General features: G+C 39.0%; 1 protein-coding gene across 2 annotated transcripts in view; it reads left to right on the top strand.

The window, feature by feature from the left end:
• CPSF2 (cleavage and polyadenylation specific factor 2) overlaps positions 1–16,605 on the top strand; it is a 31,626-nt gene that overhangs the window by 609 nt on the left and 14,412 nt on the right. Inside the window, exons 1-9 of one of the 2 annotated variants that reach the window (XM_046009540.1) lie at positions 885–936; positions 2,702–2,763; positions 7,666–7,840; positions 8,883–9,042; positions 9,119–9,224; positions 10,194–10,323; positions 11,985–12,100; positions 14,070–14,257; positions 14,895–15,185. In XM_046009540.1, the coding sequence (XP_045865496.1) occupies positions 7,692–7,840; positions 8,883–9,042; positions 9,119–9,224; positions 10,194–10,323; positions 11,985–12,100; positions 14,070–14,257; positions 14,895–15,185 (1,140 nt within the window). In that variant the 5' untranslated portion in view covers positions 885–936; positions 2,702–2,763; positions 7,666–7,691. Of the gene's footprint in view, positions 1–884; positions 937–2,701; positions 2,764–7,665; positions 7,841–8,882; positions 9,043–9,118; positions 9,225–10,193; positions 10,324–11,984; positions 12,101–14,069; positions 14,258–14,894; positions 15,186–16,605 lie in introns of those variants that run through there. The other variant, XM_046009539.1, reaches the window with a different exon arrangement.

The raw sequence follows: 16,605 nt of genomic DNA, 5'->3' as shown, positions 1-16,605 counted from the left end.
GCCTTCTGCTCCTCCCGCTCCCCCCAGCTCCCCAGCTCAGCCCCCCAGCCCTCCAGGCTCCCTTTGCGCTTCCATCTCTGTTTTACTTGCTCTTAAGTAAGCAGGAGTTCAGACTAGCCTTAAACCTCTCGAGTCCGGCCTCCTGTCACCAACCGAACATGAATTATCAATTGCCCATACCCTAATTTTTTATCTTATAACCCCTGTGATATATTTTTTTTAGGAAGCCAATTTTCTTTCTGAAAGACCAGGAAGAGACTTTTTTGGACTCCATGAGCTCGGAGGCCAACCCAGATTCCTTCGTTTTCCCTTGGATTTTTGCCTGGTTCCCTTTAGCTGTCTCCAACATGCAAGGTCATCATTTCTCTTGCCAGTAACTGAGAGATAATTGAAATGAAGTAGTATCCGTCTACTTTCATTCTTTAAGCACACATGTATCTCACTTTGAGTGCTGTGCTTGAATTTGGCAATACAAAGATGATCGCTTTTGCTCTTCGCATATACATTCAGCATCCATTCAACAAATATTCTTGGTTCCCCTTTTGTGCTAGGTGAAAAAAAAAAATAACCTCCTGAGACTACGAAAAAAGCTTCGTATAGGAGAACTATTTCAGCTGGGTCTTGAAGGGTCAGAAGGAATTTACAAGGCTCAGGAGAAGGTCATTCCTGGATCTAGAGACTTGGGCGGTCTTGGCATACTGAGAGAGTGTGGCAGGATAAATGTCCTTGAGCATTGAAGCAGTGCAAGGGTGGTTGGTGAAGGAAGAGGGAGATTGCAAGCAGCTTGTGAAGGACCTTGATTTCCAGCTAAGGAGTTCAGATTTCATTTGTTAGAAAGTGCATACTTTACACAAGGAAAGGGCATGAGTATATTTGTTTTTTTTAGGGTGGTCTCTGACAGCTGTATGGAGGATCAACTGGGAACAGGAAAACTAGGTAAGAGGAAATTGTCACTGAGGTAAGATAATGATTGCCTCAGTTGAAATAGGATAGTGAAGGGTGTAAGACCTTTCTGAAACGTCAAATAGGATTCAACAGGTGGCAGCAGTTTGGTGGATGGAGGATGACTCCAGGGTTTTTGGTCCAGAAGACTAAATGGTTAGGGATTCCATTAAAATCAAGCCCAAGATAAGTACAAAAAAATAGGATGGTGCCAACCTGCACCTTAAGGAGTGGCTGAGCACAATGGAGTACGGTACAAAGCATTGATTTTAGAGTCTATAATTGTGCTATTACAGTAGCCACTAGCTGTATGTAGCTGTTGAGCCCTTGAAATTGTGGTTAGATTGAATTGAGATGTGCTGTAAATATAAAATACACACTGGATTTCAAAGACTTGGTATGAAAAGGCAAAGTATCTCAATAATTAATAGGTTGCATAGGAAAATTATATTTTGAATAAGTTGGGCTCAATAAGGTATATTAAAATTCACCTGTCAAACTTCTCAATGTGGCTATGAAAAAAAGTTTGAGTTACGTTTCTGGCTTGTGTTGTATTTTTGTTGGGCAGAGCCAGTGTAGTCTAGGAATTCATACAGAGGTGCAGTTTGAGCTAGACAGCGGTGAGCAGGGATGTCAGCAGCTTGCTGGGCCCTCCATTGCTAGTTAAGGCTTTCAGGTTTTTGTTTTTTCAAGCAGTGAGAAGCTTTCAGAGGTTTCTGAGCAAGGGTTAATATGTGGCGGGGTGTTTCTGTAGATTAGTCTGACCGTCATGTTTAGGTTGAGATGAAGGGAAGAAAGCCAGGAGGGAGAGAAACAGAAACCCAAATGTAAGGTGATGAGGCCCTGCTTTAAGGTACTGGTGATGGGAAGGGAAAGGGGGTGATACACAGGTGAGGCATTTTGAGGGGAAAAGAATCAGGAGTTGGTAACAGACTACTTAAGAAGTAGGCTTGGTTAGATGAGGACTAATGAATTCATGTCAGAGAATTATAAAGTACATTTGAGGCTAAAGGAATTTAGTCTCAAAATAGAACTAGCAAAGTTGGAAGAAGGAAGTGGTCTGCTAAATAGTCTTCCTTTTTATCTGCTTGCTTTCTGTATCTTATCTAATCAGTCATACCCTCCAGGTAATTTTCCTGAAATACGGAGTTTCCTGTATTGTGTCATCTTACTTCATGTAGATCTTAAAATGTTTCTCTCTTGCCTGAAGAGCTAGGTCTAGAGTCCAAGACCTTCCATTATCCAGCCCTTTTCTATTCATTAGGGCTTTTCTTTCATTTTTTGCTTATATGAAAGTGTGCCCGGCTGGTTTTTCCACTAAAACTCTGTCAGTTCTTACGTGCCTTTGATCATGTTATTCCCCTGTTTTCAATACCTTTTCTTTTTTTCTCTCCTCAGGTACTCCTAATCCTTAACAAGTAATTTAAGATCCCGCCTCTTTTATGATTCTTAATAATATAAGCTAATGTTGGTTTTTAAAATCTTATTTCCTAAACTGAATATTCTAGCTTGTGATTATGACCAATTGGGTACATTATTATTTTTGTCTTTTATTATCCTTTTATTATCTCCGTTTTATGTAAGCTTTTGCTTCCTAAAATTATAACACGTTTCTTTTTTTAAAAAAGGACCATTTATTAAACTGCTTGCTGCCGCTCATGGTGTTCATCTTAGGGCAAAACATAGAAGTTAAACACCATATGTAAAAACAGAAGTAAATCTGTTATACCACATTCATCAGACTCTCTTTATTTTTTAGATTTATAAAGAACTCTTCCCTTGAATTCATGGTGTCTCACCCTATGTACAACTGAGATATCAGTAAGTAATGAGCAATTGTATTAAAAATACCCTTTCACCTGTTGAAATCTGGGTCTGTGTGCAGAGCTTTAACATGAACTGATTTACTTCTGTCTGCAAGATCTTTGGTATTTTCACTTCATAATCTAAGGAAAGTGGAAGTTAAAGTGGATTTGAGTAAAAAAGGGTTTCTCTTAGACCATTAATATAATTGTCGCACAGGAAGCTTTTTGGCAAGGAGACTTTTCTTTAGATCCTTTCCAAAGGATTCTTTCCATTAATATCTTTGTAAATACAAATCTTCGTATTTCTCCTACCTTATGAATAGGAACATGCTAAGACAATATATTTTTAATTTTAACTTATTTATTTCATCAGTTCTTTACTGAACAACTGCTGTGTGTTTAAAATGTGCTAATATAGTGAGGATACAAACAGGGTCAAGCCTGGCTTGCATCCAAGAGAGCTCTCCCAAGCAAGGAGAAGTGCATATAAATGGGTAACTGTTAATGGTGCAGTAAGGGCACTAAGCTCATTTGACACTAGCCATGCTTCATTCATTTAATAAGCTTTTATTGACCGCCCCCCCCCCCCACTAGTGTTAGACACTATAGAGGCATTGGAGGGTAACTGTACCCAAAATAGATAAGGTCTGTTTTTACATGGAGTCCATAATCTACTGCTGGGGTGAGCAGGAGAGATGGAGGTGGGCAAAGCAAGTAAATAAAGAGCAGGTAATAGCGAGCAATAAGTCTTTTGTGATGTTACAGGATGTAACAGGTAGGCAAGGACGGTAGGGTTGTTAGAAAACCATCTCAGAATAAATTTGAGGCAGGGAAAATTTACAAACTAGCTAGAGATCTTCGTGACAGTGGAGATAGAAGGAAACTTGAGACATCCCATGGAGGTAAAAATGCAGCACTTACAGAGAGACTGGATGTGGGATACAAAGGAAATGCAGGACTCAAGGATGATGCCGTCAGAGGTCAGGCGATAATTTATAGCTGTGGAACTGGTGAGATTACCTGGAAAGAAAAAAAAAGTCCTACTGGAGAGCCCTGCCACGTCTAGAGGTTGAAGAAAGAAAGTATCTAGCAAAGGAGATAGGCGAGTGACCTAAGTTAGGTACAAGGAAAACCAGGAGAAGGTTGACACGGAGGCAGAGTGAGGAGAACATTTCAAGGAGGCTGAATACTTACTTTCGCTGAATGCTGCTATGGTTTCCGCCAGTTGTGGCCAGAGAAATAAATGCCCAGTGGATTAAATTACATAGAGGTTGGTCAGTGACCCTGATGAAAGCACTTCTGATGTGTTGGTGGAGAAAGATGCCAGCTTTGGGAGGTGAGAGAGTGGAGACACATTTGTGGACAAATATTCTGAGAACCTCTGCTGTGAAAGGGGAGCATAGAAATGGTGAAGTACTTGCAGGGGATTGTAGAATTAAGAGAGGGTTTTTTTTAATTGGGAAATTCTAGAGGATCTGCATATGCTAATAGGAGTGGTACATCAGTGATACATGGATAATGCAGGGAAAAGAAGGGGTGACTGAAGAGGTTCAGTCCTCTAGAAGATGAAAAATTAGAATGGGATCCAGAGTACTCATGGGGATTGGCCTTGGATGAGAGCAAGGCTATCGATTCCATGTAATTGGAGACACAGCAATGTTCATGTAGATGCATTAATAGAGTTGGTATTGGAAAATGGGTTATTGTCTAATGGCTTGGTTTTCTAGTTGAAGAATGAGGTGAGGTTATCGGTGAGAGTCGGGTCAGGGCATGGTACATGATGCTTGAGCAGAGGAGGCAGTGTAAAAATCACAGTCTCAGAGATAGTCAACCTACTACAAAAACTCAGATTGATAGGTAGTGCTTAGTGCCTGTTTGATACACGTATATATATTTTTTCCATTTGAGATTTTTTTTTTTAAGATTTTATTTATTTGACAGACAGAGATTTCAAGTAGGCAGAGAGGCAGGCAGAGAGAGAGAGAGAGAGGAGGAAGCAGGCTCCCTGCTGAGCAGAGAACCCGATGCAGGGCTCGATCCCAGGACCCTGATATCACGACCTGAGCCGAAGGCAGAGGCTTTAACCCACTGAGCCACCCAGGCGCCCCTCCATTTGAGATTTTTGACCATGAATTTAAAGATCAAATAGCACAGTCTTGGGATTCTTTTTTCCCCTGGCAACATTCAGTTTCTGGAATAGACAAAGTGAAGGATTGGAATCAGTCGGAGTTGGGCGTTCTGCCAGACTGGTACAAGGAAGGACCAGAGCAGCCAGATGCTTGATAGTGTTTTTAAGATACTCATGATGGATTGTGGATCAGCAGGAAGGATGTGAGTGGAGACAGGAGAGGGTGAAAGAGTTGGGGGTGGGTTAGAGATTCAGTGAGGCTGAAGGATTTTCGCAGTGGGATTACTGAGTAAGCAAGGTGGAAATGACAGCGTGAGACACATGAACATGAGAAGGTGAATGTTTGGAAATGGTGCAGCTCAGGTGTGATGAGGTCCAGGGGTTGAAGTGAGATGAGGTTATTAGAATTGAGAAAGTTGGGGGATTAGAGTCAGTAGTTGAGTTACCGAGGAAGACTGAGTCGGCAACTAAAGTCCTCAGTGAATGAGGTCCAGTTAACCCATGTCAGCGGTGAGGAGGAAAGTGGGAAGGCTCGTGGTGAACTAGCTGGGAGGGCCCGGAGTATATGGCGGAGGAGGGAGAAGATCTGGTTTGGGAACTGCAGTGAGGATCAAGGAGCATGAACATCCTGCTTTGGAGGCACAGGGGGTGTACAAGGAAAAAACCCTGGGAACACTGCAGGAGAAATAGTTTCGGTGAAGAGAACCTTCAGGGGAGAGGTGCAGTTACAGGTGAGGGTAAGCGGCATCGTTCCAGAGGGCCTACTGGAAGGACTTGGGAAGGATAGAAAGTAGAGGAGTAGATCTGACTGACAGACGTGCACATCAGTGATAATGGACAATCCAGGAGTCTTGGGTCTAAGTCTGTGACTGGGAAGAAGAAGAATGGGAGATGTGGTGGGATTGGTCTTCTGACACCCTGTCATGAAAGGTGACAGTTTACCTGAGTTTGTTGATAGGACCTTCGGTAGCGGGTAAGAGATCATCAGGTGTGCTTGATCTTTCCTTCTTGAATAAGCTAATTTACTTCAAGGAGCGCGGATCTGAAATACTGCTGTGGAGTTGTACTTTGCTAATGAATGTTTTGTAATACCTGCTTAATAGCACACAATTCTAGGTCTTAAATCCCAATAATTGTGTTCATGTTCTATCTCCTTGAACTATGTACAGTAGGCATCCCAACATAAATTCCATCAAATATATGTTGAATACTATCTGTGTGTCAAGTTCTCTTTTAGGAATTGCAAACATGAGATTCTACCTGTTTTTTTAGTTGCTTACTTTCCAGTGCAAGTATTTTTAACATTTAACGCCTCAAAAGTATGTGGGTTTCTATGTATATGTGCACCTTGTTTGTTTTTGGACGACTGAGGGGAGAAGGAATAGTCCATAGCTTTTTATCAGATTCTCAAGGGGGTCTATTTATTTAAGGACCAGTGGTCTAATAAGAGAGAGAGACATGAAAGCTAATCATTGTAATGCAATGAAATCATTGCCATCACAGAGAAAAATAAAGGAAGCACAAATTCACCTTGAAGAATGAGTTCATTAATTCATTATGTAGTTATTTATTGAGGAACTTGGTGGTCTCTATTCTAGGTAATTTACCTATTATTTGAAATCTTCCAGCATCCTTTTTATGTGTATTATTATTAAAGATTGATTTATTTTTAAAGATTTTATTTATTTGAGAGAGAGACAGAGGTAGAGACAGAAAGAGAAAGCATGAGCAGGGAAAAGGGAGAAGCAGGCTCCCCACCGAGTAGGAAGCCCCACACAGGGCTAGATCCTGGACCCTGGGATCATGACCTGAGCTGAAGGCAGACATTTAACCAACTGAGCCACCCTGGTGCCCCATAAGATTGATTTATTTATTTTAGAGACAGAGAAAGCTTGCTTTTTTGGGGGGGGGGGAGGGTGGAGAGCTGAGCATGGAGCCCCATGCAGGGCTCTAACTCATGACCCTGAGATCCTTATCGGAGCTGAAACGAAGAGTCAGATGCATAACCAACTGTGCCAAGGCACCCCCCCCCTTTTTAAAGATTTTATCCATTTATTTGACAGAGATCACAAGTAGGCAGAGAAGCAGGCAGAGATAGAGGGGGAAGCAGACTCCCCACTGAGCAGAGAGCCCAATGTGGGGCTCCATCCCAGGACCCCGAGATTATGACCTGAGCCAAAGCCAGAGGCTTAACCCACTGCTCCACCCAGGTGCCCCTTTTTATATGTGTTATTAATACTCATGTTTACAGGTGGGGGTACATAAAGTGAGGAAATTTAATTAGTTGCTTAGAAACACCTGGTAGTAGTTTAAATCTGAAACTGATTGTAAAGGCTGCCACTTTTTATTAAGCTACACTGGGGAGCCACTGAAGGGCTCATTGTAAACAAGATTATGTAAGATCATGTTTGTACTTTCAAACTTAGCAATGATGAAAATAGGTCTTTAAAGTGTTTGCTTTCTGGGGTGCCTGGGTGACTCAGTTGGTTGAGTGTCTGCCTTTCAATTCAGATCATGATCCCCGTGTCCTGGGATCAAGCCCTGCCATCTGCTCCATGTTCAGCGTGGAGTCTGCTTCTCTCTTTGCCCCTACTCCTACTCATGCTCTCTCTCTCTCTCTCTTTTTGTCTCTCAAATAAATAAAATCTTTTTTTAAAAAAAAATAAAGCATTTGCTTTGTATGTTTATGGAATTTCCGCCCACTTAGAAACCTGTTATAATCTTGATTTGTACGTTATGTTTGGGAGACTATGATGTATGTTTAATTATATTTTTATTTCTTTTGAAAAGACTTTTTGGATTGTTATTGGACCAAAATGACATCTATTATCAAATTAACTACCCTCTCTGGGGTTCAAGAAGAGTCTGCTCTTTGCTATCTTCTGCAAGTTGATGAGTTTAGATTTCTGTTGGACTGTGGCTGGGATGAGCACTTTTCTATGGATATTATAGATTCCCTGAGGAAGTAAGTTACTTTTCATATATCTAGACTTTTATTAAATCAGGTTCTCTTTTCTACACTGTAATACCATTTTGTGTTACACAGTGTTTGCTTTCCTTCCTCTGTTTTAATTCATAGCAAAAGACTGAGTTTTACTTTCTCCGAAGATCCAAATAGTGACTGTTCCATTCGTACAGTTTTGATTGCATTTTGAGCTGTGTTTATTGAAATTCAGTAAAATGTTAAGTGATACTCGGCTAATGAATCTCAGTAGAGACTTTGCACCTAATTTGAGAGAAGAATAAGTTTATAAGAATTTGAGGAGAGGATAAACCTTCCACATGGAGGGTCTGCCAGCAGATCACATTAGCTTACTTTCTGTCTTTTGATCCTCCATACTGAGCTTTGGTGCCCAGAATAATGACCATGAGATACAAAAGGATACTAATCCATCAAAAAAAGAATTCGGTTACACTGTAGTAGTATACTAATTATGGAAGGAAAGATAACTTGAATATTTAAAAACTTAGAACTTGTAGCAAAACATTTTTTTTCTAATTTCTTCTGTCAGCGAGACCACACGTTTTATTAATTGAAGTTTCACTATAGTGAATATGTTATCCGTTGCCATGCTGAAAAGCAGAGGTAAAAATTCATAATAAAAATGTGGCCATTTAAATATTCTTTTCCTCCCTGAAACAAATAATACATTATATGTTAATAAAATGTAAAATAATAACAAATATCTTCTCCCTAACCATTTCTGAAATTTTAAGTTGAGTTCTTGGATTTTAATAAATAGTATATGAAGTAGTCATTCAAAATCAGCTTGTGTGTGGTATTGACTGGTTCTCTTTTCTTTTTCCTTCTCTTTTTTTATGTGTATAGACATCATCTATTTTGTGTAACACACATACTTTTGATATCTATGCAGGACGGGGTAGTAATAATTGATATTGATAGGTATCATAATTTCAGCCCCTTTGCTCTTTTACCCCAACCTAGTCTTTACTCTTAAAAACAAGATTGGAGAAATTGAGAAGGCCTTTTGATCATGTTTTCCTAGGCATGTTCACCAAATTGATGCAGTACTTTTGTCCCACCCCGATCCTCTTCATCTCGGTGCCCTCCCCTACGCAGTCGGGAAGCTGGGTCTGAACTGTGCCATCTACGCGACCATTCCTGTTTATAAAATGGGACAGATGTTCATGTATGATCTTTACCAGGTAACTCACGCAGTTAAAAAACGCTTTTTACACTCCTGCAGTGACCATGTTTAACCTCTGGTTTGTGTTCTTTTAGTCTCGACACAATACGGAAGACTTTACACTCTTTACGTTAGATGATGTGGATGCAGCCTTTGATAAAATACAGCAGTTAAAATTCTCTCAGATTGTGAATTTGAAAGGTAAAAAATGTTTCCAGTTTAACTGACTTTGAAAAGTACAAGGGGAATTTGTAGTAAAAATTATAGGCCCTGTGGTCTGAAAAAGAAGAGATTAGCATGTTCAAATATGGAACTCTGAACTTCTCCCAAGTCATTTGGATTTTAAAATATTTCAGACTAAATACTAACACAACGTTAATAGCTCAAGCCTTTAGACATGTAACTTGGGAAAGACTTTAGTGTTTACTGTGTATGTTGAGCAAAGGTAACATGGCCAGGTCCTCCTGGGAGTTCACAGTTAGGTTGAGGGGCTCAGATGACTAACTGTAGTGATAGAAGTCTTGAAGGAATTGCAGTGCTCTGGCAGCATAGTAGAAGCTAATGGAATTCGAGAATTGGATATTAAGAAGTTTATTATTTAATTAGGTCAGGAAGTTGTCTGTTAAGTATAGATTTCTCATCTGTGGAGGGAGATGTATTAAATATGAAGCCTTGCTTTGAAATTGAGAAAATGGTGTCACGGTGGACTCTGATGATTTAGCCAAGAAATAGCAGCATCACAATGGTTTGACTTGTACTTAATTTTTCTATAGGATAAATTGTTTACCATGAGATTTGAATTGTTATTTCGTCAGTTTGGAGGTTCACAAAAATGGAAACATTTGATGATTGTGTATGTGAATAAATATTCACATTTATTTGTTCGTACTAAGTAATTTAATAGGGTAGTGAGTCCAATCTCTTTGTAATATTTCAGTTTATGAACACAGGTATGTCTCCAAGAACTCATACAAAACAAGAGTGTCTATAGGGAGGGAATGGAGTAGCTGGGGGGTAGAAGAATGAGATTTGCATTTTCACTGTTTGCCTTTTTACTTTGGGATTTTGTATCATTGCATATATTAGCTATTAAAAATAGTTTACAAATAAATAAGCTTTCTTTAGGCTTGTAAAAGAAATCTGAGTATTGTCACTGTCTTATTGACATAGGTAAAGGACATGGCTTGTCTATCACACCTCTGCCAGCTGGTCATATGATTGGTGGAACAATATGGAAAATAGTCAAAGATGGAGAAGAAGAAATTGTCTACGCAGTTGACTTTAACCACAAGAGGGAGATGTAGGTATATCAAGACAAAAGCTAATGGAAATGCAGTTGATATTGTTTCATTCTTTGGAGGGAAAATCAAACTAAAAAGTTCTTTTCTTTTTAGCCAGAAATCTAGAACTACTTAAAAGCCTCAAATAGTAAATTTTTTTGCATTGTAAGGGGAAACTTTGATATAAGAGATAATGTATTTTACAAATTGACATGTCAGTATCCACTATATAAAGCAGATATCACTCTGGAGATGTAAAGGAGATGAATTTTTGTACATAGGATTATCTTTTATCTGCTACTTGACCTACTATTTAAAGGAACTTTGTGGGGTTGGTTTTTTTTTTTTTTGTAAAGTTAGTGATTATGATATAACTATATTTAAAGTCAGACTCCTTTTAAAGGGGAACACAGTAGTTGTAATTTTAAATACTTCATTTTGTACTCAAGGCATTACTATAAAATTGTTTTGGTGTTTAGTTTCATAGAGACTTCTTTTGTAATTTCTGTACATTAAGTTCATAGTTGTTTTATATGAGATTACAGTAGCCTCAAGATCTTTTGTATCTTACATTTAGAAATATATAAGACTAGTAAGTTTTAGGCTCTTGTTATCATAGGTTAATGAGGAACGTATGGGTATTCGAATAAATGGTATTTAAACATTTTGGGAAAAAGTCAGTTTGTGGGTTTTTTTGTTTTTTTACCACATAACAAATAAATTTCAGATGGAATGGAATTAATAGAAAATGAAACAGTGCAGGTGAGTCTAATCTTTGGTATGAAAAAGGGTTTTCTGAGTATAAAGGAAGTGGACCAAGTTATAAAGGAAAACTTTGATAGATTTGATTACATACAGATTTAAAACATCTGAAACAATAAACTAAAGAACAATAAAGTAGGAAGAATATTTGTAGCATTTTGTCTAAAGGCTTACATGTGTAAGACTAGTTTTTAACCAATTAAAAAGATGCCAGTTACAAAATGGACAAAAGTTATGAAAGTTAAAAAATTTAAACCACAATTCTTTTTAAAATTAAATATCATTAAAATGATTTTTAAATGGTAGTATTCTTTTAGGAGATATTTAACGAATTGCTCATTCCTTCTGGAAAAGAGCTTTCTGAAAAAGATTAAATCTTTCTGGAAAGCCATTTAGCAAAATTGTATATTGTAGTAAATAATTTCTAGGAATGTGTCCTAAAGAAATGGTCAGAAATGCAATTGAGGCTTTTTGCAAAAATGTTCTTTGAGATAATTTATAATGACGAGAAAAAGTAACCTAGGCAGAGGTTTTTACAATTGTTAAAAAATAGATTTAGAAACCAGTTTTAGTATCATGGGAGAAAACCAGGGTGTAGAACTGAGTATAGAGACATATACATGAGATACCTGTTTTGTAAAATATATTCACATATATATGCCTGGGAAAGTGTATTTGTGTGCTTAGAAGGATATATACCAAAATATATCGATTTCTCTGAGTGGTAGTACTCTGGAAGATCTTAATTTTCCTTTTTTTTCTTTTTTAACGTACTAGATTTCTTATTAATGAGCACATGTCCTTTTATAGTTTGGGAAGGAAAAATCTTATAAATGAAAGTTGCTTATATTTTTGGGTGAGATAAGCAGTTGTTTATTTGAAAATGATATAATATTCTTCTTCTTCAACTTTGTTATAGTCATTTAAATGGATGTTCCTTGGAAATGCTAAGCAGACCCTCCCTGCTTATCACAGATTCCTTTAATGCCACCTATGTGCAGCCTAGGAGAAAACAGAGAGATGAGCAACTTCTGAGTACGTATTACATAGTAATGTCCTCCGTGGATGGGCATGGTAGTATGAGTTACAGTTTCTTCTATCTTGTTTAACACTTTTCTTGACATGAGAGATTGATTAACTCAATTTTTTTTTTTTTTTAAAGAGAGGAAGTGGTGGGGAAGGGGCAGAGGGAGAGAGAATCTTAAGCAGCCTCCACACCCAGTGTGGAACCTGTTATGGGACTCAATCTCGTGATGCTGAGTTCATGACCTCAGTCAAAATCAAGAGTCACATGCTTAACTAACTCATCCAGGTGCCCTTAACTCTAATATTTTTGAAAAAATATTATGTGACCATATCATTATTTTGTAGAAAAAGATAATTTAGTTCATCTGAATTCAGCTTTTGTGGGATAGGTGTTGAGATTGACTTCTCCCTGTCATTCAGCACATAGCTAGCTCTACCTGGTATTCGCTGATACATGTCTAGGGAATGCCAGAATATAGAAAGAGCTCATAGAAATCTGTTAAAAAAAGGGCGCCTAGATGGCTCAGTGGGTTAAGCTTAGGTCATGATCCCAGGGTCCTGGAATCGACCCCCACATCGAGTTCTCTGCTCAGCAGGGAGTCTGTTTCTCCCTCTCTCCCTCCCCTGCTGCTCCCCCTGCTTGGGTGCTTACTCTCTTACTCTCTCTCTCTTAAATAAATAAGTACTTTTAAAAAATCCATTAGCAAAACACTTACACTTTAAAAGAAAAATGAGCAAAGGTGATACCTGAGGGTGCAAATACTTCACTGATTTTTGATGTTGGGTGTCTTAACACTCTAATCTAGTAGTCTCAGTTCTAAAGAGGAGCCTCTGGGTCATCCCTCGTTGCTTCTGCTTTGGTTTCAGCTGCTTTACCTTCTTACTCTTTTTTTATAAGCTACACAGGATTTCAACAGGAAAATTAGATTCTACTTTTTTTTTTTTTTTAAAAGATTTTATTTATTTGACAGAGATCACAAGTAGGCAGAGAGGCAGGCAGAGAGAGAGGAGGAAGCAGGCCGCCTGCTGAGCAGAGAGCCCGATGCAGGGCTCGATCCCAGGATCCTGAGATCATGACCTGAGCCGGAGGCAGAGGCTTTAACCCACTGAGCCACCCAGGCGCCCCTAGATTCTACTTTTAAACATGTTTGAAACCACTGCTTTCATCTGTCTACTTAAAAAGCAGAGCTTGTGGGGCACCTGGGTGACTCAGTCTGTTGAGCATCTGCCTTCGGCTCAGGTCGTGATCCTAGCATTCTGGGATCAGAGTCCCACGTTGGGCTCCTTGCTCAGCAGGGAGCCTGTTTCTCCCTCTGGCTGCTGCTCCCCCTGCTTGTGCACGTGCACGCTCTCTGACAAATAAATAAATAATACCTTAAAAAAGGCAGAATTTGTGTACTATATTGTTTTCACTTTAAGAAGGTATCAGTTTGTATGTTTTTGTTTGTTTTTGTTAGACTTTGGTTTTACCAAATGTTTCCAAGCCAACTTTAATGTAGAGTGAGGATGTCTACTCATAAAGATACTTTTGTTGGAAGAGGGAATTGGATCTATATTTTATTGTGTAGGCATACAAACATACAAAATGTGTATGTATAAAATAGAGACTATGAATGTGTGTATTTGGATGTATAAATTTGGGAATCATTTATAACAAAATTCTAAATGGCCACAGTATACTATAAGAATGTCATTTTCTATGTGTACTGTGGGTGAAGAGGGCTGGGGACCACTGATTTACGCTTTTTCAGTGAAAAAAAAATTGAGAATGAATGGCGTTGTCTTTCATTCCTATGAAGATACATTCACAGAATAAAAACTAGTTGTAATAACCTGAGTGGAATTTTTAAAATTGTGTACCTGGCCCAATAATCGCTTATTTATAAGTTATAGTCTTTATACTGGAGATAAAGTCTTCTTTAATTTTGCAGCAAGGTATTGTTATGTTCTCTATGGATTTTACATTCTTGTTTTCTAGCAAATGTCCTGGAAACACTTCGAGGTGATGGAAATGTATTAATAGCAGTGGACACTGCAGGCAGAGTTTTGGAACTTGCTCAACTCCTTGATCAAATCTGGAGAACTAAAGATGCAGGCCTGGGTGTCTACTCGCTGGCGCTCCTGAATAATGTCAGCTATAATGTGGTGGAGTTTTCCAAGTCCCAGGTTTGTTTTCACAGTGTCATTTGTAATACAGAAGTTTTCTACAGAAATTGGACTTCTAGAAAACCATTTAGTTGCTCTTTGGATTTTATTTTCCTGTGAAAGAGGCTGATGATGATAATGGTAATGAACTACTTGTTCTCTGTGTTCACATGGAATATTTCATTTAGCCCTTCTAGACCCTATGAAGTAGGTTCTGTTTTTGTCCCCATCTTACAGATTGGGCAAGTTGCTTCTCCTCTAATGCTTGGTATCGCAATTTGTAAAGTGAGGACAAAAGTAGAACCTACCTCATAGGACATAAATGTTGGAATCCATTTTTCTCTTCTTTCTGAATAAGCTCTTTCCCTTGAAATAGCAATCTTGGGTAAGGTATTTATTTAAAACTTACACTCTGCTTTCTCAGTAAGAGTTAAGGTGACTTGTAACTGAAATACAATGCAGAATTGGATTTTTAGGGATGAACTATGGGGTGGAAGGATATAATGGAACAGAACAGAAAATAAGCTGCTTATCAGAATGGTACAAGTTTTAAGAACTGTCAGTGGTAAATACTTAAAATACTTTTAGACCTTGAAGAAGACATTGCAATTATAATCTAGTATTTTCTAATTATGGTCATCCTTTCCCCCTATATTAGGTAGAATGGATGAGTGACAAATTGATGAGATGTTTTGAAGACAAAAGAAATAATCCATTTCAGTTTCGCCATCTCTCTTTATGTCACGGTCTTTCTGACTTGGCTCGGGTACCTAGCCCCAAAGTGGTACTCGCCAGCCAGCCTGACCTGGAATGTGGATTTTCAAGGGATCTCTTCATTCAGTGGTGTCAGGACCCTAAAAACTCAATCATTCTAACCTACAGAACTACTCCTGGGACGTTAGCCCGTTTCTTAATTGATAATCCTTCCGAAAAAATTACAGAAATAGAGGTAAGTGCTTGTATGTGAACTTTATCTTAAAAGTGTTTGGGAGACACATGCATGATGTTTATAGAAATCAGTGACCAAAATGAAACTTGGAATTTTTACCAGAGTAACAGTAGAGAACCTTTAATAGCACAGATTTGAGCTTCTTAATTGGAAATCCTCATTCTTTAACCCTTCCATGGTATCCACTGGAACCATGCCCAAAAGGTGCCACATACATACCCTATATTTTCAAGCACTCTTTGAAAAGTTCTTTTCACATCTTTACCTAACTGAAATCTGGCGGTTTCGTAACAATGATCTTTTTCCTGTAGGTCTCTCAAGTAGACGCTCTTTTTCTCTTTCATGCTTCATGAACTTTGGGTGCAGCAGGGATCCTTTTTCTGCTTTCAAGCCATTTCTTCACTTTCTAGGTCGTGCCATCAGACTTGACAATATTCTGACCCCTTCTGACATTTACTGATCCCTTGGTTGTTCTTTGTCCTTCATTGGTGACTTTAATCCTGGTCCACAGTCTTCCTGTCCACTCACTCAGGACTGCATTCTTGATGACTCTAGTGTCCATACGTGTGATATGGCCAAGTCCTCTGCCCTCTCAGTCCCTTCACACCTTCTTTCTTTTTTTTTTTTTTAAAGTTTTATTTATTTATTTATTTGACAGAGAGAGAGACAGATCACAGGTAGGCAGACAGAGAGAGGAGGAAGCAGGCTCTCCGAGGAGCAGAGAGCCAGATGCGGGGCTCGATCCCAGGACCCTGGGATCATGACCTGAGCCGAAGGCAGAGGCTTTAACCCACTGAGCCACCCAGGCGCCCCCACACCTTATTTCTTAATGATCTTTTCCTCCATTTCACCTTAGCCATCCCTTCCCACAATCATACTATCTACTCTTGTGATCATACCCTTCACCTTGTTACGGGTTACCCCTGAAGATCTTCACCTCAAGCATCCCACTCTGATCTTATCCCGGACTTGCTCTGATACCCCATGCCACCAATTCTTTGGTTCCATTGGGACTTTTAATTTGTGAACCTTGCCACTTCTACTAATATCCATCATTGCTCCAGCTTCTAGTCAACAGTCCCTCATCGCTTACAAACACTTTTATCTCTATTAACCTCCTATTTATTGTACTCACCTGGCAAAGCTTGGACCCTAGTTAAACCATTTGCTTAACTGTGCTTATACCCAAGCAACCTTATGTTACTGGCATTAAACACACTACTGTGTGGGCAGATTGCCCTTCACATTTGCGATGTCACATCTCAGAGCATACCCAGCACCAGTCCAACATTCTCTAAGATACTCTTTTTTCCTACTCTCCAGTTAGATAGCTTTATACCCCCCTTCTCTTCAGATAACCCACAACTCAACTCAGCCGTCACCCATAGCACGTGAATTTGTTTCGAACTTAGCTAAGAAG

This window comes from Meles meles, chromosome 6, assembly GCF_922984935.1.
Source record: "Meles meles chromosome 6, mMelMel3.1 paternal haplotype, whole genome shotgun sequence".
Classification (NCBI taxonomy): Eukaryota; Metazoa; Chordata; class Mammalia; order Carnivora; family Mustelidae; genus Meles; species Meles meles.
The sequence above is the reverse complement of the archived record's forward strand: the minus strand, read 5'-3'. Positions and strand labels throughout refer to the sequence as shown.